We start from the raw sequence: 24512 nt of genomic DNA on the forward strand, positions 1-24512 counted from the left end.
AGTTTATACTGTAGAACAGCTGTTTGTCAGTGCTGTAAAATGCCCGAATCAGTGTGGCGTGCAGTTTAAGATCAGGGCGGAATTAAAAAGTACTTTCTCGAAATCCTTGCGGCTCCGTTCAAAATGCCGCACAAGCGTAAAACCCGACTCCATGTGAACCAGCGGAACTGCACCACGCGACGTGTCCAATTGGCGCCTTCAGCACCGCCAAATGTCCACGTCGAGTCCTGCAACGGCCATGGCGTGGAGATCCCGACGCCGCCCCGTCCGAAGGGCAAAGTGTGCCAACTGAGGACATCCTGCAAACCTTTTACGTTGGACAAGTTAGCCGTGCCCCAATACAATACCACCGTGCGCAAGCAGAACGAGGTTCGAATCATCTCCAGCGTTATGCTAGACAAGAAATTTAGTCCGGAGAGCATGGCTTCAATAGCTCCCAAGGTAAGTCCTGCCTACAAATAAGTGGGACAGCTTCTGAAGAACATCTTGACTCCCCCAAAAGGTAACCCAGAAGATGAATTTCCCGATGGATCAGGCGGTCTTTCATGATCTGGTGACCCTGAACGTCAACGATTCCATTCTGGTGCCGAAGAAGAGCTCGTTCAAGAGCAAGACGTCCAAGGAAACCGAACCGAGCAAGCTCAAAGGCGAGCCCCAATTGGCCGACTATGCGGAGAAGGTCGAAACCCTTGAGATGGCCATTCCAGAGCCCGAGCTCCATTTGGACTTCACACCAGAACCCTTCGATTTCCTCGGCGCGTACAAGAAGATCTTCTGTTAGAGTTACATTTTATTTATAAATATATCCGAGTCGCATGCCAGTTAGTGCATCCTTAACCGATGAAGTTCATCACCACCAGGTGCAGGATCACATGGGCGAAGATGAAGTCAGCGAAACCGCGCTCCGGCGAAATGCCGGCAAATACGGTCTTGTTCTGGGGATTGGCCTGCAGGCGGAGGCACACGGCCAGGACGAAGCAGCTGACGGTGCTGATGAACCCGGAGAGGAAGGAGTTGAACGGGAAGGTGCCCACCAGGCAGCAGTAAACAAACTGGATGATGCCGGTCAGCAGAATGTAGCCCAGGTAGATGTCCACTAGCTTCAGCTTCTTGGGCGTGTTCTGCACGTAGTCGTTGTAGAACTTGGAAATGACGCTCGACAGCTCCACCATGTTGCTCTCCTTTGGTTTATTTGTCCGGCAATTTAAGGATAAATGCGGTTTTTAATAAATTCACCGCAGACACGTCACGAAAAGGGAGAGAACACAAAAGTAGGACCGTTGGAATGTGAAAAAAATACTAAAAACTCTGTCAATAAAGTCTAAAGTACAGTGGGCCCTAAGTCGCTATGCGATGAAAAATATCGGTTAAACAAATATTGGTTAATGGGCTATTACTTAGGATATAAATCTTTATCACGAAAAATTAACTTATATATTTTAAAGCACCACAATCGCTAACTGCAAAATTATTATATTCGATGTATGGCGTAGTTCTTGACATCTTAAAGAAATCTAGTTGATAAGTATTGTTTAAATTTTACCCTTGACAATTTAACAAAAAAGTTAAAGCTTTTCTTAAAAGAAGAATAAAAGCACAGAATATTTAAAAAATTTGTGTCAACCGGGTAAAGTGTTTAGCTTGATCATATCCATTTTACTCCTTATTACTATTATTATTACTATTATGTGGCGAGCCTTATAACAATTTCTATTTATTTTTATTTTTACTGAACTATATATCACTATATTATTATTATTATGTTATTATTATTATATTTGAAAAAAGAGTACAGCTATGAAAGTACTTTCTCAAGATAACATCAACAGATATAAAACTTCTTAAAATAAAATCATGTTTCACCGAAAATAATTTATTTATTTTAATGAAGTAATACTTGAAAACATTAAAAATTTACTTAATTAATGTTGCTTAAATTTTAATCTTGAAAGTTTAACACGAGGTGCAAAAACATAAAGGAAGAATAAAATTACTGCTTATTTTCAAGAATTAGTGATATACGAGTAGCTCGTGTTAACTTTTCTCTTTTTTAATGTACTGAGTCATCAAATATACTATTAAATATTATTTTTGATAGATTTAAATTTCTAATCTAATTTTTACTGTAACATCAAGCCTTTAAAAAAACGTAAAGTAATTATATAAAATAGAAGAGTAAAACAAGGAGCGTCATTTCTTAAGATATTATATCAACAGATTTTGAAAATGTAGTCTATTAAACAAATGTACTTCTTAAGAACGTCAAAACCAAACATGTTTGTATTTTCATATTTGATATCTGGGTTGGATCAGAATTCTTTTCTAATTTTTACTGTACCATCCCATCGCCTAAACAATCGATAGATGCGATACGGAAAAAACCAACCTCTATTGTTGGTGTTTTGCTTTGCTGGTTCAGTGCTACATTCGGGGCGAGAGGCAATTGTTATTGCGAGCTAAATTCGAAGAAAACAGTAACGTATGTGTTAAAAACCACAAGAACAATATAAGGATAAAATGTGTGGTTCCAACTTTGAAATAAATAATCACTATCAATTGGTTACAGTGGAGCCTCATCTTATCAAATGACAGTTAAAAATACAATGTAATGATTCATTGTTGATGTTTTCTCTATTCGATTCGCAGACTGGGAAAAGATAATTGGCATCCGTCTCCTCCCCCACGCACCCAATTTCTGTAATTAATGGAATTTCGGAGCACTTCGTTAATAACTTGAGTTACTTTGCACATTATCAATATATAAATCGCAATCGCACCAGGACTCTGTGACCTTCGCAGGAGCACCCACATATTTCATTGTCAGTGTCAAGCGGGAAAAAATCAATGGAGGACCTGACGCCATTAACCAACCTTCAACAGGTAGAACACCCACACATCTGACCATCCATACGCGCATGCTGAATGGTTTTATTTTGATTTTATTTTTATCGTTCATCTGTTAATTATGTTTTTTTTCTCAGTTTTAGTTTCGAGATTATTATTTTTACCACTGCCCGAAAGCCGAGCTCAAACGAATATTACAATCTCAAGTTGAGATCCACCATCTAAATTGCGATACTCTCTGTAAGTGAAAACAAGATATAGTTATGTATATTCGCAATGTCGCACTTTGTTGTGCAAGTCTGTGGTGATGCAAGATAAAACGAAAATAAGTTGAAATTCTAATGCTTTGCTTGATTTCTTTATTGCACTCAAATAAAGTTTTGTTGACCTAAGTCTGCGTTTGCCGGGATCTAGGTAGACTAGATATAATCCCTTTTAATCCCACGCTAAGAAAATAGTTCGCATTCTTGGCAAAGTAGTATATATGTAAGCAAAAAAAAAAATACATTTATATGTATACTGTAAAACATTGTTTAAGTTAAAGTTTTTTTTTTAATTTTCATTTAACAATAATGAAGGTATCTCCATAATCTTCGAGACCCATATCACAATTTATTTATTATATTTTCTATACTATAATTATGTTCAATTAATTTGGAAAGTTATTTTATTTTATCCTGTAAAATCAATATTTAACTTTTATTTTTATGAACTAATTTTCAATATATCAAGTTTGTAAGCTTTAAAGATCGTTAACCAGCTTAAAGTCATTCCATACCATCGGAAGTATTGTATATCTAAGAAATGCATAGTTGCAATTTGAGTAACACCGTCTACTGAGTCAATGTGTCAATAATCAGAAAATAATGGGTGGATATTCGATTCACCGTCTGGATACACATTATATAATGTTGATTATGGTATGATCACTGGCTTTGCAGGCGATATGCGGGTCTTATCGCCTCGTATAGCTTGTTTTTCGCGACTTGTCGGTGTTTTCGGTTTTAAAGCTATACCCTAGCGAAGGGGACTTGGCTCGACAATTTGATATCGACTTCCGAAGCGAGCGTAATCAGACCCATATGCAAAGTAATGTAATGATCAAATTAATCGTACTTTGAGTCAAGTCCAAGGTTGAGTCCGTTCGACTATCAGCATGGTCGAAATTTTCCACTCCGCCCGCCCGGCACGCGTTTACTGTCCACTATCCGCCGCACTATCTGCACCTCCTATTGTTATACGCGTGGAAAACTGAGTCAGCGGAAAATTTCCGAGGCGAAAAGCGGGCATCTCAAGCAGCATATTCAGTGTGTTTTGTGCAGCCGGGGAGGTCGCTTCATATAGTGCATCGCTCTGAAACTAATTAACCACTGCGTTTTCCAGTTTCCCGAGGGTGCGCCGCGCAAGAAAAAGATGTCCGAACGCCAGCCGCTGCTCCTGCAGAGCGATGCCTCCGACTACGAGGGCAGCAGAGGATCGTCGGCACGACCCGTGCGCGGCTCTCCGCCGGACAACACGCTGGTCAACGTGCACAGCGAGGACAGCCTAGCAGGTGAGTCAGGTTTCAAAACTAGCACTTTCAAAATTTTAGATATATATTATTCTTAACGTACAAATTATTTTTTAAGGTAATGAAAATGATTATACAGATTAATTTTTGAGTGATAGGAACTACCTTTCTATTTAAAAATCGTATGGGCGATAAAAACAGCCCAATTTATATTTTTTTTCATCGATATTATACACTTATTTATTATTATACTTAATTTTTGATCATTAAAAACTACCATTCTATTTAAAAACCGTTGGAAAGATAAAAACATTTTTCAAAGATGATAGATGACATTTATTATTAGATGTATCTTTATAGTCTAATTTCTAATCTTATTAATCGAAATAATAGTCCTATTAAACTATTATACGTACGGCTAAGGAAAATACAGTTTTTAAGTGATAAAAACTCCCATTCCATTTAAAAATCGTAAGAAAGATAATAAAATTTTCTTAAAATGTTTAAAGAACCATATAAACAAGCTTTCTACACAAAAATTGTAAGAAAGAGAACACCATTTTCATTTAAAGTGGTAAAATAGTTTTAAATTGTCTGCAATGCAAATGAATTCATCTTAAAGGAAATTATTGGTCTGAAATTTTTATGATGTGTGCAATACGGCCTTATAGAGAACTAACCGATGAAGTCATAGTGATAAAATGAAATGTTTTTCTTTGTGGCCTAAATAATGATATGTTTCACAAAACCGCAAGATATAGCGGGTTTTATAGATATATTCCGATTATTCATTTCTCGGATCATTCTATATTAATCATTGATTTTACGAATTATTAAATTCTTTATAATTATAGAATGCCTACATATTTTTTTGATTACTTTAACATCTTTATGTAATTAAGATGACTTGCATTATCGAATGATTCTATATGATGTGTAAAATAACTAGAATTTAGTTTTTATAAGTAATGGGAGGGATTTAAATATTAAATTTACTTGGTAAAACAATAATTTCTTTAAAACTGTTATTGCGAAATCAAACTTATAGTTCTTTCGATTTTTATCTGTGAGTGCACGCAGCAGCCTCGGGATCGGGAGACGATGAGCGCGGACCGACGGACAAGTCCAGCTACAACCCCACCCACCATCGCACCCTGGAGCATCCGACGTCCAACTTTGACACCCTGGTGCATCTGCTGAAGGGCAACATTGGCACGGGCATTCTGGCCATGCCGGATGCCTTCAAGAACGCAGGATTATATGTGGGACTCTTTGGCACCATGATCATGGGCATCATCTGCACCCATTGCATGCACATGCTGGTCAGCTGCTCCCACGAGCTGTGCCGGCGATTCCAGCGGCCATCGTTGGACTTCTCGGAGGTGGCCTACTGCAGCTTTGAGTCCGGACCCCTGGGACTAAGGAGATATTCCACTCTGGCCAGACGGATCGTTACCACGTTCTTGTTTATCACACAAATCGGTTTCTGCTGCGTCTACTTCCTGTTTGTGGCGCTGAACATCAAGGACGTAATGGATCACTACTACAAGATGCCTGTGCAGATTTACCTGCTCATAATGTTGGGCCCCATGATCCTGTTGAATTTGGTGCGAAACCTCAAGTATTTGACTCCAGTTTCGCTGGTTGCCGCTCTGCTCACTGTGGCCGGTCTGGCCATTACCTTCTCCTACATGCTGGTGGATCTGCCTGATGTGCACACGGTTAAACCGGTGGCCACTTGGGCCACTCTGCCCCTGTATTTCGGCACCGCCATCTATGCGTTTGAGGGCATTGGTGTTGTCCTGCCCTTGGAGAATAATATGCGCACCCCGGAGGACTTTGGCGGAACCACGGGTGTCCTCAACACGGGCATGGTGATCGTGGCCTGCCTGTATACAGCGGTTGGGTTCTTCGGCTACCTGAAGTATGGCGAGCATGTGGAGGGCAGCATTACCCTAAATCTGCCTCAGGGCGATACGTGAGTTCAAAAACTTTCCATTCCTAATCCATTTTAGTTTATGAGGCATGGGATTTCTAACTCCTTATCTGCAGCACTCCTATTTTAAGAAATGTTATTACTCAGAATATATGAAAGGTTTTTTTAATCTTAAATTAGTTCGAATTATTTTTTCAATTTTTCCATCAAGAAGTAGACGATTTATCAAATTAAAGTTAATAAATTCGTAGTCGAAGGCCTCGTAGCTAGCACTACACCCCCTATGTTAGTATTAGTTTTGTAAACTTTACTATCATCTTAAATAAAATTAAAGTCAAATGTAGTACCAATAATGATATTGTATTGTTTAATATTATGTTAGTATATATTATAATAATATTTAATATTTATCCAATCTTAATTAACATTCCGTCTTCTATATCTTTTTAGACTCTCTCAGTTGGTACGGATCTCCATGGCGGTGGCCATCTTCCTCTCTTATACGCTTCAGTTTTATGTGCCTGTAAACATTGTGGAACCTTTTGTGAGAAGTCATTTCGACACCACGCAAGCCAAGGATCTTTCGGCAACCGTATTGCGAATTGTTCTAGTCACTTTTACCTGTAAGTTTTCCAGGAACTATACGAAATTTTCTCATTAACACCCTCATTTTCTTCACAGTTTTACTGGCAACCTGTATTCCTAATCTTGGCTCCATTATCTCACTCGTGGGAGCCGTGAGCAGCTCAGCTTTGGCCCTCATCGCCCCGCCAATCATTGAAGTAATCACTTTTTATAACGTTGGCTATGGCCGCTTTAATTGGATGCTGTGGAAGGACTTTCTCATCCTGATCTTCGGACTCTGTGGCTTTGTCTTCGGTACCTGGGCCAGCTTAGCTCAAATCGTAAACGACAGGACCCACTGAGTTGAAAATCAGGTCCTGGCTATTTCTGCCTCCAAATGTGTGCGAATTTATGACGAAGGCTTTATGTAGTTTCTCTCGAACTACGAATATGTTTACCATTAGTTGTTTACCTATTCGATACTGGCATCGGTCCAGTCTCCCGTGGCGGTGCTCTAGTTTGTTTAACTTATTATTGCGAATTAGTAGCATTTTTTTTTGTTATTATCAGTTAGCTGCAATCGTACCAGACAATAACTAGCATTTTAAGTAGAAAGTTTTACGATATATATATATTTGTTCAGTTTGTCAGTTGGAGAATATTTCTGTGTTAACTCGAGGACCGCACAATGCCAAAAGTGATTTTACGTAGTATTCTTAAATAAATTATTATTTAGCTTTTACTATGTAGCCTAGGGGTCGGGGCAGATCATTCCAAAGCAACTGCTGAGAATTTCCCAAAAACCGAAATTAGCTAAAGTTATCTGCATACTTTTATCGTTCTTATATTTGTAATTATATATATATGTATGTATATGAAATAGGTACTCCCACATGCCGTATTGGGTCCCATAATATCGACTCCGATACAATATTGTAAATACATCAGTTCGGTGTATCAACAACAAATGTTCTTTAATGGTTCAACGGATAACAAAAGACAATAATTAATATAATGTTTATAAAAATCAGTATCAAGCATGTTCTTTGGGGTTTCTACCACAGGGCTTGAATAGCCACTGGAGCAGGGATTCCATTGGGATTAATAACTTGGAATGGACTCGAGGAGAGCAGAATTAATCCCTGTGATTGTGGACGACTCCTGGCCTGCTTGGTCAGACGAGCAGGCGCCTGTTCAATGGGCTGAACCTCCTCTGCATCCGGATCGGGTGTGAAGTCCTGTGGCTCCTCAGCGCTGGGCAGCTGCTCCACTGCATCGGTGGGTGGAGGTCCGTAGGTCAGATCCGGAGGTCCATAGGTCTGATCGGGCACTCCTTCTTCGAACGGAACCTCGGGCTTCAGTTCCTCGGCGGATGGGTAGGGAGCTGCCTGTTGTTTCTGTAGCCGCTTGGCTGACCTGGCCGGTTGGGCTGAAATAGATCCAAGTGCCAGGATCAGAACCAGCAGGAAACAGGAAGACTTCACGAAGCTGCACATTTTGATTTGGATACTAAAGATAACCGAACTGTTGATGGAATCGTTTATGATTGATAACTTTTTGTTCGCCAGCTGTCTTTTTATATGGTTTTCGGGAACTACGTGGTTGGGTTTATAAAATTTTCGGTGGTTAAACGTGGTCATATGGTTAATGACTGGGTCACCGATGGCCCTTGTGGGCACTTGGAGTTGTCAATGTCACGTTGCAGGTAACCTAACCAAAACGAGAAATGACTTAAAGCATTAATTTCAGTGTCAATGTTAACTGAAACTTGGTTCGTTTGAAATGTTAAAAAAAAAAATGTATAACATAAATGAAACCTTAAAAAATATGTTAAAAATATCAAGTTATAGGCGGGTTTTTTTTTTTTTTTCACATAGCGCTGCGCCCTTAAAATTCCCAAGTGCTTTTTCCGCACAGCGTGCGTATAAAAGGCGGCTAACAACGCAGGCCGTCGTGTTGTTTGGAAGGAGAGCAAGTTAGCACTCCCCTAGACAAGGATGGAACACATAACCGGGCGGCTGGGCACAAGACAAAGCCGTCCACAATTTTTTTTGCTACCTTTTTTTAGGCTTTAGTTAATATTATTAAATATATCATATAAACCAACCAATTTATAATAAAACCAACTTAGATCAGAGCTTTACCCGTATGAGTTAAAGACAATTTATTCCTTCAGTCGGTTTTTCATAATGATTAATATACTTTGCTGTATACATACATATATTAAAATATTGTCATTGGATAAAAACTAATTAGACTGGTCATAATTTGGGGGCAGTATTTGTCTATATAAAAGCTCTCTTGTCTGAGGGGTAAAAATTATCAAGGAATAAAATCTTAAATTTTGACTGAAACTTATGGTTAAGCGGTAAAAATGTAAATAATTTAGTATCAATCTGATCCTATTTAATGATACCATCTAAGATCAATGATATTCATTCTATCTGCTAAGATTAAAATGATTATGTTGGCCTTAGATAAAAGATCATAAGATCACACTTAGGATCAAGATGACCTGCCTGCTTTAGGACTAAGTACTTTCTGATTAGGCATTTTTGTATGCCAAATATAAACTGAAGGTGGGTTCTCTATTGGCGGAACTGCTGGGCAGATATGTGAAGAAAGTGCGACGGAGCCCGGAACTGTTGTAGGCTCGCAGATTGTGCTGTGCCTGCCAGCAGAGTCGGGTTTTCTTGAGGATTATCTGAAAGACTTCCTCCCGGAACGATTTCTTGAACTTGCTGGCCGTCCCCATGATTTCATCGTACATGGCAAAGGGAACGGGATTTTGTCGGACCAACCGGGGATCTATGTTAGCCACCAGGGGAATCAGTTCCTTTTCCATCTCCGACAGATCCTGCACCTTGTTCCTGAATCTATCGGCCTCCACATCGGTTTGTGGCCCATATCGTTTGCCAAATCTTCTCCTAATCCACTCTCGCAGCTCCGGAACCTGGTGACCATCGGGAAAGCTGGCCAGCACAAGACTGGAATCGCGGCGTAAAATTTTAAAGGCATCGCTCAGCATCTGATCCATGAATCTTTCGTCATCGGGATCGATCCGCTTGCGATCGTAGACGAGGCGTTCCTTGGAATTCTTCACGGTCATCACACACGGTGCTGTCAGCAGACTCTTCTCGAAGATTTTCCGCACACATCGGGAGACCGCTTCATCGATGTGACTGCTCCTAACTGTCCTGGGTAACTTTTTTTCCCGCTCCGCATCATCATCATCAGCATTGATTGATCTTACCAATGAATTTCCAATGGCATCTTTGGTAGTTAAAGATTGCTTACTGCCTTCTTCGAATATTTGTGGATAGTTGAAGGCGTAGGGTCTGTGGATCCCGGGGACCGTGAAATATTCGGGGTTCATCTCTAAAATCTTTTTCTTCTGGAGCTTTTTGTTTCCATCCTCACCGGCACACAGCCGCATCTTGGGACCACTCCTGTCGTATAGACGTCCCCATTCACCCTCCAGGAGGAGCACCTGGGGAGGAGTCTCCAAGCTCACGTGCACCAGTTCGTTGCAGGCGGCACAGTCGCTATTCCGAAAAGCAGGCACTCCGGGACTCCAGCCCTTGTCACCGAACTTCTTAAGGTACTCATCCACGTCCCGCTTCAGGTGATTAGTAATCCGCTCCCTAGTGAGCTTTTTGAGGGAAAAAAGGAAAAATTAAGACTGCTAATCATAATATTGGCGGCCAAGCAAAGGAACATATTTAGTCTAATGCTGTAGCTTTTATGGTTTTAAAATTCTTTTAAAGTATTGCTTCTTCAGTTATTGAATAATCTAAAAAAGTATGATTTTTTATTTAATTTGAAACATATGTACATATGGAAGTACTTTTTAATAAAACCATTTTTTTAACTTTGAAAAAATTATGTTTTTACTATTTCTTTTTGGAATTAAAAGTGAAAGAACTACCCTTCATATGATAAAAGAATTAAAAAATGTTTTTTCATTAAGGACTCACCCGTTTCTCAGTGCCTTCCAAGTCAATCATCTCCAGGTAACGTAGTCGCTGCTTGAGCAGAAATGCCTGTCGCTCCTGGGATCTAGTTTCCTCGTGGAATTCACATAGATCCCTTGGATCCTGAGCAGGATCGCTGGGCGCCTCGTCTATTTGATCGAATAGATGACAGAGCTCGTGGTTGATAACCGCCTTCACTGTACGCTGGACCGGATGGAACTGGAAATTGGCAAACCACCGATCGTCATCCTCCCTCGGATCACCCACCTCGTTGGGAATCTGCACCTCATAAAGTGGAGAATTCGACGAATAATGGGTGGACCGGCGAAAGGATTTGGGACGTGGTTGCTTCTGAAAGTAGGGCTTGACTTTTTTTCCGGAATTGAGCGATCGTTTCTGCTGTGACAGCTGTGAGGAAAGAACTCTGTCCAGTTCTCGAAATGTGGCCGGCAAATCCAACGGCATCTTATTTTCTATATCTTTGGGGGTGACCGAGTCAAATATCGAAGGATTAGGCGTTGGGCAGGAAGGATTTCGAGACCGCTTCTGAAGAAGAAAATATTTTGGGATTATTTAGTATCCAATAGAGGAAGACTTGAAGGTTACAAATAGTTATTCTTAATTTTTAATTTATTATTATTATTATTTATACTTATTTATTAAGATCTTTTTGATGTTTCCGGTAAACTTTTGAGTACTAATCTATTTTATGACAATAAAATGTTGAGATTATACTAATAAAATTTTATTTTGGTATTAAAATCGAGAAATAAAAATGATACTATCATATTGTATATACTTCTTTTTAAATTTCTGTGTAAAAGATAATAAATTTAGAACTGATTGTGCTGGAATATAGAGACTCAAAGGTTTTGAGCTGATTTGTTTACAAACCTTCTGAGGGTTCGGTGGAGTATTCGATTTGCTGATACGATTTTCGCTAAGGGGAAGAACTTTGTCCAGTGCTCGAAAAGTGGCTGGTAGATCAAGATAGGCGACGGCCGATAGAAGGAGTTGCCCGTTAACCGTGTATTTACCGCATGATCCGCCGGTATTGTAGTGTTCCTGGAACAGAAAGTAGAGGAAGGCCAGTTTCTGGCCGCGACTCATTTGCACAATCCTGTGAAGCTGGCGGTTTCTGACCAAAGGACGCACTCCGAGCCGCAGCAAACAGTCCCGAATGCCACCGATATTATATCCCAGTGCCCCGCCCAGGTCATCAGCCGCCTGCATCTGAGGAATCGAAAGTCCTCGATGCCAACTGGCCACCGGTAGGTCGAAGTCCGCTCCTGAATTCTTAACCATGTTCCTGGCTACTCAATGAACTTACACCAAATTTAAGTGAACACAACAAATTTAAGGAACTGTGATAATTTGGCGAGATTCAATTGGGGAGTCTCAATGATCAATGGAGTCTTTTAGAAACTTTAGAAACTTTTAGAAACAACTCTCAGTGCAGACCAGTTATGGGGCTGAGATTTGCTTTTTTACTTGTAAAAATAATTAAATACCTCTGTATTTTGATCATTTTATGTATTATAACGGATCGTATAATAAAAACCGATAGTAAAAGTCGCATGATTATAGCTTTATTCAAATGCTGTTAGGCTTGAAGCTGTATGTAAGTCTTGAGAAGTATAAAATAGTTCTTATGTAAGTTCGGATTATACCATTAATTGGCTTGGCATACGAAGAATAATTTTTCGGTACAGTTAGCTGTGTACATTTCTCTTCCATAAACACGTACATTCACGCAGTGATTACTATTATATTTGGGTAGGTCAATACCCCACTTTAAGTACTTGACTTTTTTCCCGGATAGTGAAGAAACATACGGACCCTCATCTCCGCCCAGGCTGTAGATGTCCACCCAGTAGGAGCCTGGCTGGACTCCCGCAAAGACCCTATCCAGCTCCCGCTCATTTTGGATGGTCGCCAGGTGACCGTCCAGTTGGCGACACTTGTCCGCCGCAGAATACCAACTCAGTTTGTTTTGCTTCTCAATATAAAAGTGTCTGGAGCCTTTCTTCTGGAAGACCTCCTTGTTGATTCTATCGGAGGTATTTTTCTGTTCAATCTGGTCTTCCAAAATGTTACGTAGCGATCGAAGTTTAGCTTCCATCTCCATTTGTAGCGCCAGCAATCGGGTTTCCATGCGTCTCCCCAACATTTCAACTTTTCTCTGAGTTTCATTTCGTCTTTGATAATCGTATGTGAACCAGTTATGTTGGTTAACAGCAATCTGATCAAGTACGGATTGGTTTTGGGGTTCGTTCTGTTCTGCTGCATATATTCTCCACAGATCCCAAGAAACGACGACGGTTAAAAAATAAATTGAGTACTTGAACATATTAAGGGAGTACATCTTGTGAGATCCAAACTGCCTCTGGGCTTAACTACCTTTGTCACACATTTTAAGAAGATAATAATAAACCGGAACAAAACTTCTCAAAGCCTTTGAGATGCAATTAACATGTGAATATCGTGACGAATATTTTTAACCTTTTATATAAATTAAAGTAACTAAAAAGCAATGAAGCATTTACTTGTACATAACATTATTTTATTCTTGATGAGGAACGTAAACTTTTGAAAATGTAGTTCATAATGTCAGATTTTAATACCATGGCTCGGCTTGACATACGAAAAAATATTCTTTATGACAATCAGTTTTATACATGTATAGCCCATACACATCAACGCAGGTGTTTTTGTCATTGGCGTATTGGGTACCCCACCATCTTGCGTATCCGCTAATTTTTCCGGTTAGTGTACTGAAGTAATAACCTTTGCTCCTGGTGGTCAATACCATATCTATCCAGTAAGAAGCGCGTGGCACTCTTGAGAATATAGCGTGAAGTTCTGTCCAATCTTGGATATTTGCCAGGTGACCGCCCATTTGACGACACTTATTAAATGCAGTGTACCAATTCACTTTGATTTGCTTCTCGATGTAAAAGTACCTGGAACCAATCTTTTCGAAGATCGGCTTGATGATCCTCTTGACTATTATTCTTTCCTTCTCGAATTCCTGTAGCTTTCGTAATGTCTGAAGTTGGGATTCCAACTCTTTTTGTAGAGCCAGCAATCCCATTTCTAGCTTGTTTATTTTTTCATCAGTTAGAGCTTGCCGTAAGGAGTTGTAGGAGAACCATTGTTGCTGGTGTACACCAATCTGATCAAGTGCGGACTGCGGATTGTACACTGCACTGTGATGGGGCGCAATGTTCTGATGTTGAGCAAAGGTTATCCACACATCCCAGGAAACGAGGACGTACAGAAAATAAGTGGCGTACTGGAGCATAATGAAGGTGTACAACCTGTGAGACCCAATCTGCCTCTGGGGCTTATTCTCTATTTGTCACAGCATTTAAGGAGGTAATGAGCCGAAACGAAACCTTTTAAAAGCCGTGATAACTTTGTTTACAAATATAATTGTGACGAATATATTTTTGTACTTATATAAAGTTACATTCATGAGATGGACACATAAAAAGACAATTGACAATTTTATAGACCGAAAATAGTAGTTATATTTATTTATAAAAGTAGTTTAAATATATATATAATGCATAATATAAAAGAATTTTTTAACCGAGAAATGTTTATTTTGATGCACTATATTCATCAATAAACATATCGTTGGGCTTTTATAAAAAGGTACAGGACAACAGTTGTTGAAAGAAGAAGCGGAGTATATGGTAAGGAGACGAGTAGGGTGAGGTGACGAATTCGTCAAATCTCATATGTGACGTCAAGTCAAAAATTTCCAATAATTCTAATTCCAGAAGAACGCCTAAGTCATTAACTGAATATATACGATCGAGTGACGTATTTTGAAGAGAGTAACTAACAAAAGTAGGAGTACCCCTATATAAAGTCATAACGTTGCATTTAAGGCAGTTCAAATTTAAAAGGTTGTACTCACACCATCCCTGAAAACAATCAATATCTGACTGTAAATTGAAACCCGACGCTATATCATTATATGATAAACAAAGCTTAACATCATCAGCATACATCAGTACACGAGAATGTGTTATGGTAGAGGGAAGATCGTTAATAAACAAAGTAAACAGCAAAGGACCCAAATGACTACCCTGAGGCACTCCAGATGTCACGTAGATCAATTTTGAAACAGCGTTCTTGAATATAACCCTCTGAGTCCTACCATTCAAGTAACTTGAAATCCAAGTTAATAGATTACATGGAAATCCAAGCTGATTTAATTTGAATAATAGAAGAGAGTGGTTGACAGAGTCAAAGGCCTTACTAAAATCTGTATATGGGCAAATCCTTAAAATGGTAAACCAGGACCGAAACATAAAAATCTTCAAAATCATCGTTTTTTTGCGTATTTTCACAAATCAATGGCCATATTTTCATAATACAGTGGAACCAAAGCATATTTAATTTGTTTTGTTGAAGAAATTTCCTTGAAAACTGAAAGAATGTTTTTTTTTTAATTTTTAGCACTTTTAAAGGCATTTTTATGATTAATTATTTCGCAAGGAAAACATATGATTTATTTGAACTTTTTCTACCAAATCTCTTTATAGCAATCTAATATGAAGATAAAAATCCAAAGAGGGCAAACAAATTTTCAATTAACTGTTAATAAAACAACATGGAAAAATCGTACGTTCGCGACCCGTACGTTCGCGACCGGTACTTAATTCAATAAAAAAAAAAAACAAATAGAGATATTTCCTTGGGAACATACTCGAATGAAAGCTACATGAATTCGTTTTAAAAGTAAAGTTATTGCTTTAGAATATTCCGTCCCAATTCGCAGATATTTGCATTTTACTAGATTAAGCCAAAGTCGACTTCCATTTTGTGTACGTTCGCGACCGCATGTTTTTTGCCAATATTATGAAAATTATAGCTCAATAAACCCCATTACCTACACTAAGCAAAGAGCTAACAAAATGCTATCGAATAGCAAAAAAAAATTTAGAAAACGTTTATTTTCTATTTTTTATTTGCACTAAATGCGTACGAACGTACGTTCGCGACCCCTGGCAATGCCCATATATAACGTCAGTCTGCATTTTTTTCTTAAATCCATTAATTACAATAGATGACAATTCAAGAAGGTTGTTGGTGGTCGATCTTCGCTTAACAAAACCATGCTGACACGGTGATATTAGCGAGGAACATAAATGTTGCAAATGAGAAGTAATAATACGTTCAAATGCTTTAGGAATTGCCGACAATTTGGAAATACCTCTATAATTCTGAGCACCCGCCTTCGCACCCTTTTTGTGAAGTGGAATGATAAAAGAGTCCTTCCAGATAGTAGGAAAAACTGTTGATGAAATAGACAAATTAAAAAGTTTGAGAATCGGTTTACATATGGTTGACGCAAAAAACTTAAGCTTCTGAAAGTAGTAGCTTGACTTTTTTCCGGAATTGAGCGATCGTTTCTGCTGTGACATCTATGAGGAAACAACTTTGTCCAGTTCTCGAAATGTAGCCGGCAGATCCAAATGCATCTTATCTTCTATATCTTTGGGGGTGCCCGACTCAAATATCGAAGGATTAGGCGGATAAAAGATAAAGGAAAACTTAAAAATATTTTGGGATTGTTTAGTATTCAATAGAGGAAAAGAATTGGAGATTACAAATAGTTATTCTTAATTTTCAATAACCATACTTATTTACCAAGATCTTTTTGATGTTTCCGGTTAACTTTTGAGTACTAATCTATTTTATGATAATAAAATGTTGAGATTATACTAATAAAATTTTATTTTGGTATTAAAATCGAGAAATAAAAATGATACTATCATATTGTATATACTTCTTTTTAAATTTCTGTGTAAAAGATAATAAATTTAGAACTGATTGTGCTGGAATATAGAGACTCAAAGGTTTTGAGCTGATTTGTTTACAAACCTTCTGAGGGTTCGGTGGAGTATTCGATTTGCTGATACGATTTTCGCTAAGGGGAAGAACTTTGTCCAGTGCTCGAAAAGTGGCTGGTAGATCAAGATAGGCGACGGCCGATAGAAGGAGTTGCCCGTTAACCGTGTATTTACCGCATGATCCGCCGGTATTGTAGTGTTCCTGGAACAGAAAGTAGAGGAAGGCCAGTTTCTGGCCGCGACTCATTTGCACAATCCTGTGAAGCTGGCGGTTTCTGACCAAAGGACGCACTCCGAGGCGCAGCAAACAGTCCCGAATGCCACCGATATTATATCCCAGTGCCCCGCCCAGGTCATCAGCCGCCTGCATCTGAGGAATCGAAAGTCCTCGATGCCAACTGGCCACCGGTAGGTCGAAGTCCGCTCCTGAATTCTTAACCATGTTCCTGGCTACTCAATGAACTTACACCAAATTTAAGTGAACACAACAAATTTAAGGAACTGTGATAATTTGGCGAGTTTCAATTGGGGAGTCTCAATGATCAATGGAGTCTACACTTTTAGAAACAACTCTCAGTGCAGACCAGTTATGGGGCTGAGATTTGCTTTTTTACTTGTAAAAATAATAAAATTAATCCGTATATTGATAATTTTTTGTATTATTACTGATCGTATAATAAAAACCGATTGAAAAAGTCGCATGATTATAGCTTTATTCAAATGTATGTAAATCTTGAGAAGTATAAAATAGTTTCTATGTAAGTTCGGATTATACCATTAATTGGCTTGGCATACGAAGAACAATTTTTCGGTACAGTTAGCTGTGTACATTTCTCTTCCATAAACACGTACATTCACGCAGTGATTACTTTTATATTTGGGTAGGTCAATACCCCACTTTAAGTACTTGACTTTTTTCCCGGATAGTGAAGAAACATACGGACCCTCATCTCCGCCCAGGCTGTAGATGTCCACCCAGTAGGAGCCTGGCTGGACTCCCGCAAAGACCCTATCCAGCTCCCGCTCATTTTGGATGGTCGCCAGGTGACCGTCCAGTTGGCGACACTTGTCCGCCGCAGAATACCAACTCAGTTTGTTTTGCTTCTCAATATAAAAGTGTCTGGAGCCTTTCTTCTGGAAGACCTCCTTGTTGATTCTATCGGAGGTCTTTTTCTGTTCAATCTGGTCTTCCAAAATGTTACGTAGCGATCGAAGTTTAGCTTCCATCTCCACTTGTAGCGCCAGCAATCGGGTTTCCATGCGTCTCCCCAACATTTCAACTTTTCCCTGAGTTTCATTTCGTCTTTGATAATCGTATGTGAACCAGTTATGTTGGTTAACAGCAATCTGATCAAGTACGGATTGGTTTTGGGGTTCGTTCTGTTCTGCTGCATATATTCTCCACAGATCCCAAGAAACGACGACGGTTAAAAAATAAATTGAGTACTTGAACATATTAAGGGAGTACATCCTGTGAGATCCAAACCGCCTCTGGGCTTAACTACTATTGTCACACATTTTAAGGAGATAAACCGGAACAAAACTTCTCAAAGCCTTTGAGATGCAATTAACATGTGAATATCGTGACGAATATTTTTAACCTTTTATATAAATTAAAGTAACTAAAAAGCAATGAAGCATTTACTTGTACATAACATTATTTTATTCTTGATGAGGAACGTAAACTTTTGAAAATGTAGTTCATAATGTCAGATTTTAATACCATGGCTCGGCTTGACATACGAAAAAATATTCTTTATGACAATCACTTTTATACATGTATAGCCCATACACATCAACGCAGTTGTTTTTGTCATTGTCGTATTGGGTACCCCACCATCTTGCGTATTGGCGCATTTTTCCGGTTAGTGTACTTAAGTAATTGCCTTCTCTCCCGGTGTTCATTACCATATCTATCCAGTAGGAAGCGCGTGGCACTCTTGAGAATATAGCGTGAAGTTCTGTCCAATCTTGGATATTTGCCAGGTGACCGCCCATTTGACGACACTTATTAAATGCAGCGTACCAATTCACTTTGATTTGCTTCTCGATGTAAAAGTACCTGGAACCAATCTTTTCGAAGATCGGCTTGATGATCCTCTTGACTATTATTCTTTCCTTCTCGAATTCCTGTAGCTTTCGTAATGTCTGAAGTTGGGATTCCAACTCTTTTTGTAGAGCCAGCAATCCCATTTCTAGCTTGTTTATTTTTTCATCAGTTAGAGCTTGCCGTAAGGAGTTGTAGGAGAACCATTGTTGCTGGTGTACACCAATCTGATCAAGTGCGGACTGCGGATTGTACACTGCACTGTGATGGGGCGCAATGTTCTGATGTTGAGCAAAGGTTATCCACACATCCCAGGAAACGAGGACGTACAGAAAATAAGTGGCGTACTGGAGCATAATGAAGGTGTACAACCTGTGAGACCCAATCTGCCTCTGGGGCTTATTCCCTATTTGTCACAGCATTTAAGGAGGTAATGAGCCGAAACGAAACCTTTTAAAAGCCGTGATAACTTTGTTTACAAATATAATTGTGACGTATACATTTTTGTAATTATATAAAGTTACATTCATGAGACGGACACATAAAAGACAATTGACCATTTTATAGACCTAAAATAGAAGTTATATTTTTTTATAAAAGTAGTTTAAATATATATATATTGCATAATATAAAAGAATTTTTTAACACAGAAATGTTTATTTTGATGCACTATATTCATCAATAAACATATCGTTGGGCTTTTATAAAAAGGTACAGGACAACAGTTGTTGAAAAAAGAAGCGGAGTATATGGTAAGGAGACGAGTAGGGTGAGGTGACGAACTCGTCAAATCTCATATGTGACGTCAAGTCAAAAATTCCAAATAATTCTAATTGGTTTTTTTATCGTGCCGACAATGTATTCACAATAATAATATTAAGAGTTCGAGCAATTTGTTCGTGAGATAATTTTGACTAAAAGGTTTATATTTCATTATTGTATATTTTCAACTTTTCATGAAGAAAAATTAAAAATTTTCACATCTGCACAAAGTTTAAATGTGTATTTATCAGTTCGTCACCTTACCCTACAACTTTTAAAACTGAAACATAAATTGGTTTACGCCAAGAGCTGTAGTATTTAACTCCGCTGGAATTTTACCACGGAACTTGTACAGGAAAAATATTCATCTTTAAAAAAGTGACATTTGAAAAATGAATCGTTCGTCACTATACGGCATAGTCTAAACTTCCCTATATAAAATTAAATATTATCTACATACATTTTGTTTAGTTTTCGAATTGGGGATTGCACTAGGTTTTTCACACTTCCCAAGAAATTAGCACATTAATTATCTCAAGGAGATAATAACGCTGAACGAAAGTAGCTTCCTAAAAGAGAAAATCAATTCCTTATCAATCCATTGAGCCACCGAAAAAATGCCAAGTAAAGACCCAAGCTTACTGCATCAAAATTTATTGTTTAAGTGGATTCGGAGTCGGTGGGACATGGTGGGTACCACTGCCAATCGCTCCAATCCACGCAGGTTCCTGTTTTGGGATCGAATCCCTTCTGGTCCGGGCACGCTGTAAGATCTGGCTTTCCGGAGGGGCTGCAGATCCAGTAGTGGGTTGGGTCCCAGAAGTCGCGGGTAACCTGTCCAGAGCGTCCCAAGCAGTCGGGCTCTCCATCGCCATCAGGATTGCAAGTGAATTCGGCATTGATGGCCACGAAAAGGGCCACGAATAGGAGGACTATGGCTGCAATCAGGATCCTTATTGGGTGTCTCAAGGATAGGCGGTCACAAACTAAACTTACCTGCATTCATGGTGCTGGTTCTCCAGGTTATTGATTCTGAATGACATCAAAAGCCAATGTTCATCATTTTATAGCGACTCGTTATCTATCCCTGAAATATCTTCATAGACTATCGGATTGATAAATTCTATTTCGGAACGAACATGGAACCGTTTAAAAATAATCGGTGGTGGTACCTGTATCTTGACAATTGGCTCAGTTGACGCTATCAAAAAATTATGAGAAGATGGTTGGGATAGTAGATTTATAGTACATATACCAAAGAACTTTTTACCAACTTTATATCCGGCCCAAGTTGACTAAATAATATATATATATTTTTCTTTAAAATATATTCCTTGATAAATGAATAATAAATGAATATCTTAACAGTTAAATAGTCTTTTTAATGGAGTAAGGTGTTTTTAAGTATAAATATTAAAGGTAGCTAGCTTCGGCAAGACGAAGTTTCGATACCCTTGCAGGCCGCTCACGTGGGAGAATTGTGTGTACTTTTGATTTTAAGAAAACTAAGAACTAATTACAGAAATTTTAAGATAATGTTCCATTTCAATAAACCACCATATAGGTTTACCGAAAACAAAATATAACGGTCTTTGAGTTATTTTGACATTAATTATCCGATCGTTTCTATGCCAGCTATATGATAAAATCGTCCGATTTTGTATTACATTTTATTCGAAATTGTGATATATTAATATAATAATAATATTATTCCCAATAGTAAAAGTAAATATGTCAAAAAATACCGACTTTTTTTATCTTTCCTATGTTAGCTATAGGACATAGGACATGGCTAGATCGACTCGTCTAGTGGTGCTGATCAAGAATATATATACTTTATGGGATCGGAAAAGTTTCCTTCACTGCGTTCCAAACTTCTGACTAAAATCGTTATACCCTCCGCAAGAGTATGCAAAAGAATTAATATTCCCCTCTTTTAAAGGATATTCTATGCTTTCAAAATACGCAGTGCGTACTACGCTTAGAAAGAAAACATTTTATAATAAAGATGTTTTGTTAAATATTTAAAAATTGATTTAAAAATCATATCGACGTAGAATTCCCTTTTATATGTATGTATATAGTATTCTCTCGCTACCATTACTGTGCATAAATTCCATAACTTCGCCGTTTACTTAGAAATAAGTGTTTTGTAAACTGTAACCAAAATATTCTTAATTCTTAAATCTAGGGAAGTGGAAAATTTTTCTGATAATTAAGCTCATTATAGTTGAGTTAATCCCAGAAATACAAGTGATTATTTAATTTGCCATTCAATTTTATTGTATTAACGACATGTAATCAAATTAAGGGCAGCAATCAGTCCATTTCCAAGTCTCCCAACTGACGCATTTCTTCAATGTCGGGTCGAATCCCCCAGATTCGCATTTAACAACTTCAGCTGAGTTATTGGAGACGGATGTGCAATTCCAGTACCGGGTTGGATCATAGAAGTTTCGGATAGGGACGAGCAGGTTGCTGGCATTGGTGCAGTCGGGCTTGTTGTTGCTATCGGGATCGCAGATGTATTCGGCGCCGTAGAGCGCCATGAAGAGGGCAAGGCAAATGCAAACTAGAGCTACGGATCGGAGTAGAGTTGTCCTTTAGAATGAGATTCCTTTGCCGGAACCTTAGCAGCTAACTTACCTCCTTTCATGGTTGCTTTGAACTGTGACTGCTTCCGTGAATGTGCTTTGACTACTCGAATTCGCAAGTTTATATACCCCAGACCTCGACTGATACTGACTTCCAATAATAACAGTTATCTTCCTGGCCGGGAAGCCTGTGCAAAATTCTATTTTGGCAACGAAACAAAATCGTTTTGAAAATAATCGCACCGTGTATCAACGACCTTATCTAAACGTATTGCTCGCGCCCCTAAGTTCAGTTGACGCAATGCCTCGATAAGATTGGGGCTTTGGAGAGGTCATGCAGTCTGCGGGACCCAAGGAGTAGAAAATACTATTATTAAGTTCTATCCTAAACCATCCTTTTGGTTTCGTATCCTCGGTTGAGTTTGGATTTATATATCATCAATATATTAGCTAAGTTCTAGAGGGGGGAACCCCATTTCTTATCGACTGAAAAACTTAGATGAGTCAAAAGTTTTACGATATTTATAACAAGAGGATTACAAATACTGATATAATAATGCATACTTAAGTAATACTGTTAAAAACTTAACTGTTGCTTCAATCTTAAAACATTTCTCTTTATAAAGGGGTGCTTCAAATTCACCAAGTTGGTTGATTCGACTAAACTTACTTATCTTCTATCAGTAGGTGTGTTTACATTTGTCACATCTCATTTCCTACTGAAGTAATGCTTCCAAATTCCTGGTGATTAATCCTAAGTGATGGAGCCAAGGGTCGCTGGTAAGCCGGATACCATTATGATCCAGCTGGTGTCCCAGCAGCCGAGCTCCAGTGGCCAGATGCAGGCCATGCCCATTTCGGTGCAAGCGATTCCCCTGTTTCCTGGGCCCAGAATGACCAGGGAGCCACCATGTCGACCGGTGGCCATTCCCCCAAACATGAGATCTCCAGCGGAAGGTCTTCCGCGAATGCATTCCAGAATTCGGCCAGAGATGTGCGCCCCTCCCAAGCGGAAACCTAACCAAAACCAATTTAGCTACTCAGGTCATAGGTATTCCTCCAGTCGCAATAGCCAACCACCACCAGTGTGCTATGTTCTCCGGCCAGAGGACAGGATGTTACCCATCTATATTCCAACGCCTACAGCTGCCAGCAATTGTTTCAATAGTCAGCGAGGTGATCGAATGGAAACGAAGTGTCCTTGCTGTGGTAGATCATTGGCTCCGGAGAAGGATGATCATATGAAAGAATTCCCTAATCGACGGGATCAGGGCACCAATACCAATCTCAATGAACAGCACGATCTGGGCGATCTAAAGATGATATGCGAAACCTTGGGTCGTGCAATGGTTTCAGCAGCCGTAGAAGCTGTCCAAAAATTCCAACCAGCAGAATCCTTAAGCGGCTTTGATACTGACTCAAAAGATCCAATAAATATAATTCTTAAAATAATATCCCAGTTGAGCAGCCTGGATCATATAAAATCCGATCCAATATCAGAGGCGCCAAGGATCTCGGATGATCTATCATTCGATAGCAAGCGAAAGGCAAGCTTTTCGCAAACGGTTCGATTGTCAACTGTGATCCTACCTGATTCAAGTGTTGATGATATGCCAACAGATGTGACAGTTGAGCTGCCTTTACCACAATACGATGATGATTTTCCCGTCGAATATCCCAAAACACCTGGACCATCACCGGAATTGGCACGCGGATCTAGAGACAGTCCGAATATAATATCGCCACAGAGTTCTCGACTCATTTCCGGTACCTTGTCAAATGAAGAGATTTCTATGAAAAACAGCAAGATAATCGAAATGAGCAGCGGTCTTCTCGCAAGAAAATCTCCTCCAAGATTCTCTACCCGCAAATCTTGGACCAGCAAGCAAGCCTCTTCTCTAATTGCAATCAATGGCTACCAGTGTCCCTGTGTTAGGAGAAGGTTACCCAAGGAATCAATCCCCCCTCCAGTTAAAAATAAAAAATCTTCTGCTTCAAAGTCCCAGAAAGAAAAACATCCTGTCGAAAAACATTCAAATCATCCAAGTGAATCTACTCTGTAATCCCTTAAACCTTTAACCAAATGCCGACCCTTATTTGTTTAGCTAAATTTAAAGTCTTCGATCCAAGCCTGTTTTTATATTAACCAAGTATTGCTACAACCAAATAAAAATTATAATAGGTGTTATGAAGAGAATATGTTTACTATATTTATATTAGACTGATCGGAAAATTGCAATATTTTTTAAGTCATTCTTGATATATTTTATGCCTAATCAGTCAATCTTATAATCGTATGAATACCATATGATACCATATGCACAGCTTAAGTGAGCTATACCCATTGGAGCACTGATATTACGCGAATTCTTTAGCTTAGTGCCGGTAATACCCTTGTGCAACAACTTGCA

General features: G+C 38.9%; 10 protein-coding genes and 1 non-coding gene across 14 annotated transcripts; 4 read left to right on the forward strand and 7 right to left on the reverse strand.

Annotated features, from left to right (window-relative positions):
• The first annotated feature begins 52 nt into the window (after window positions 1-52).
• On the forward strand, window positions 53-837 carry LOC119546726. Its single transcript, XM_037853216.1, has 2 exons — window positions 53-441; window positions 503-837. Exons 1-2 carry the CDS (start codon window positions 124-126, stop codon window positions 779-781), a joined length of 597 nt encoding a protein of 198 aa, XP_037709144.1. The 5' UTR covers window positions 53-123; the 3' UTR covers window positions 782-837.
• LOC119546727 (dolichyl-diphosphooligosaccharide--protein glycosyltransferase subunit DAD1) lies at window positions 773-1286 on the reverse strand. The gene has a single exon (XM_037853217.1). The coding sequence runs from the start codon at window positions 1170-1172 to the stop codon at window positions 834-836; it is 339 nt and encodes a 112-aa protein (XP_037709145.1). The 5' UTR covers window positions 1173-1286; the 3' UTR covers window positions 773-833.
• Window positions 1287-2372: 1086 nt separating this feature from the next.
• Window positions 2373-7884, forward strand: LOC119547693 (proton-coupled amino acid transporter-like protein CG1139). 4 transcript variants are annotated; one of them, XM_037854665.1, is made up of 7 exons: window positions 2373-2479; window positions 2647-2880; window positions 2982-3084; window positions 4228-4396; window positions 5426-6332; window positions 6741-6913; window positions 6972-7884. In XM_037854665.1, the coding sequence occupies exons 4-7, from the start codon at window positions 4258-4260 to the stop codon at window positions 7214-7216; spliced, it is 1464 nt and encodes a 487-aa protein (XP_037710593.1). In that variant the 5' UTR covers window positions 2373-2479; window positions 2647-2880; window positions 2982-3084; window positions 4228-4257; the 3' UTR covers window positions 7217-7884. The 4 variants fall into 4 exon arrangements, with proteins under 4 accessions (XP_037710593.1, XP_037710589.1, XP_037710591.1 ...); XM_037854661.1 differs by lacking the exon at window positions 2982-3084; XM_037854663.1 differs by lacking the exon at window positions 2982-3084 and having other exon boundaries at window positions 5435-6332.
• On the reverse strand, window positions 7811-8397 carry LOC119547694. Its single transcript, XM_037854666.1, has one exon. It carries the CDS (start codon window positions 8348-8350, stop codon window positions 7910-7912), a length of 441 nt encoding a protein of 146 aa, XP_037710594.1. The 5' UTR covers window positions 8351-8397; the 3' UTR covers window positions 7811-7909.
• Window positions 8398-8807: 410 nt separating this feature from the next.
• LOC119548924 lies at window positions 8808-8905 on the forward strand. Its single transcript, XR_005219365.1, has one exon. It is a non-coding gene; the product is annotated as a U6atac minor spliceosomal RNA (small nuclear RNA).
• A 107-nt stretch (window positions 8906-9012) lies between these two features.
• LOC119546367 lies at window positions 9013-17235 on the reverse strand. The gene is made up of 6 exons (XM_037852596.1): window positions 16635-17235; window positions 13792-14148; window positions 12617-13026; window positions 11723-12141; window positions 10832-11374; window positions 9013-10506 (listed from the first exon to the last, which is right to left on the reverse strand). The coding sequence occupies exons 1-6, from the start codon at window positions 17138-17140 to the stop codon at window positions 9400-9402; spliced, it is 3342 nt and encodes a 1113-aa protein (XP_037708524.1). The 5' UTR covers window positions 17141-17235; the 3' UTR covers window positions 9013-9399.
• A 240-nt stretch (window positions 17236-17475) lies between these two features.
• LOC119546374 (accessory gland protein Acp29AB-like) lies at window positions 17476-17958 on the reverse strand. The gene has a single exon (XM_037852606.1). It carries the CDS (start codon window positions 17956-17958, stop codon window positions 17476-17478), a length of 483 nt encoding a protein of 160 aa, XP_037708534.1.
• A 380-nt stretch (window positions 17959-18338) lies between these two features.
• LOC119547732 (accessory gland protein Acp29AB-like) lies at window positions 18339-19136 on the reverse strand. Its single transcript, XM_037854718.1, has one exon. It carries the CDS (start codon window positions 19099-19101, stop codon window positions 18415-18417), a length of 687 nt encoding a protein of 228 aa, XP_037710646.1. The 5' UTR covers window positions 19102-19136; the 3' UTR covers window positions 18339-18414.
• A 1031-nt stretch (window positions 19137-20167) lies between these two features.
• On the reverse strand, window positions 20168-20755 carry LOC119546375. Its single transcript, XM_037852607.1, has 2 exons — window positions 20504-20755; window positions 20168-20445 (listed from the first exon to the last, which is right to left on the reverse strand). Exons 1-2 carry the CDS (start codon window positions 20511-20513, stop codon window positions 20168-20170), a joined length of 288 nt encoding a protein of 95 aa, XP_037708535.1. The 5' UTR covers window positions 20514-20755.
• A 1012-nt stretch (window positions 20756-21767) lies between these two features.
• LOC119547515 lies at window positions 21768-22283 on the reverse strand. The gene is made up of 2 exons (XM_037854408.1): window positions 22154-22283; window positions 21768-22085 (listed from the first exon to the last, which is right to left on the reverse strand). Exons 1-2 carry the CDS (start codon window positions 22161-22163, stop codon window positions 21814-21816), a joined length of 282 nt encoding a protein of 93 aa, XP_037710336.1. The 5' UTR covers window positions 22164-22283; the 3' UTR covers window positions 21768-21813.
• Window positions 22284-22791: 508 nt separating this feature from the next.
• On the forward strand, window positions 22792-24284 carry LOC119547363. Its single transcript, XM_037854179.1, has one exon. The coding sequence runs from the start codon at window positions 22863-22865 to the stop codon at window positions 24162-24164; it is 1302 nt and encodes a 433-aa protein (XP_037710107.1). The 5' UTR covers window positions 22792-22862; the 3' UTR covers window positions 24165-24284.
• The last annotated feature ends 228 nt before the right edge of the window (window positions 24285-24512 follow it).

Source organism: Drosophila subpulchrella, chromosome 2L (assembly GCF_014743375.2).
Source record: "Drosophila subpulchrella strain 33 F10 #4 breed RU33 chromosome 2L, RU_Dsub_v1.1 Primary Assembly, whole genome shotgun sequence".
Lineage (NCBI taxonomy): Eukaryota > Metazoa > Arthropoda > Insecta > Diptera > Drosophilidae > Drosophila > Drosophila subpulchrella.

Coding starts and splice junctions, on each gene's coding strand:
- LOC119546726 (XM_037853216.1), top strand. CDS start 124: ATGCCGCACAAGCGTAAAACCCGACTCCATGTGAACCAGCGGAACTGC. Junction 442..502: donor TGGCTTCAATAGCTCCCAAG/GTAAGTCCTGCC, acceptor CTCCCCCAAAAG/GTAACCCAGAAGATGAATTT.
- LOC119546727 (XM_037853217.1), bottom strand. CDS start 1,172: ATGGTGGAGCTGTCGAGCGTCATTTCCAAGTTCTACAACGACTACGTG.
- LOC119547693 (XM_037854661.1), top strand. CDS start 2,845: ATGGAGGACCTGACGCCATTAACCAACCTTCAACAG. Junction 2,881..4,227: donor CATTAACCAACCTTCAACAG/GTAGAACACCCA, acceptor TGCGTTTTCCAG/TTTCCCGAGGGTGCGCCGCG. Junction 6,914..6,971: donor TGTTCTAGTCACTTTTACCT/GTAAGTTTTCCA, acceptor TTTTCTTCACAG/TTTTACTGGCAACCTGTATT.
- LOC119547694 (XM_037854666.1), bottom strand. CDS start 8,350: ATGTGCAGCTTCGTGAAGTCTTCCTGTTTCCTGCTGGTTCTGATCCTG.
- LOC119546367 (XM_037852596.1), bottom strand. CDS start 17,140: ATGGTTAAGAATTCAGGAGCGGACTTCGACCTACCGGTGGCCAGTTGG. Junction 13,027..13,791: donor TTCGAAAAGATTGGTTCCAG/GTACTTTTACAT, acceptor CGATTATCAAAG/ACGAAATGAAACTCAGAGAA. Junction 11,375..11,722: donor CTCCACCGAACCCTCAGAAG/GTTTGTAAACAA, acceptor TTTCTTCTTCAG/AAGCGGTCTCGAAATCCTTC.
- LOC119546374 (XM_037852606.1), bottom strand. CDS start 17,958: ATGGAAACCCGATTGCTGGCGCTACAAGTGGAGATGGAAGCTAAACTT.
- LOC119547732 (XM_037854718.1), bottom strand. CDS start 19,101: ATGCTCCAGTACGCCACTTATTTTCTGTACGTCCTCGTTTCCTGGGAT.
- LOC119547363 (XM_037854179.1), top strand. CDS start 22,863: ATGGAGCCAAGGGTCGCTGGTAAGCCGGATACCATTATGATCCAGCTG.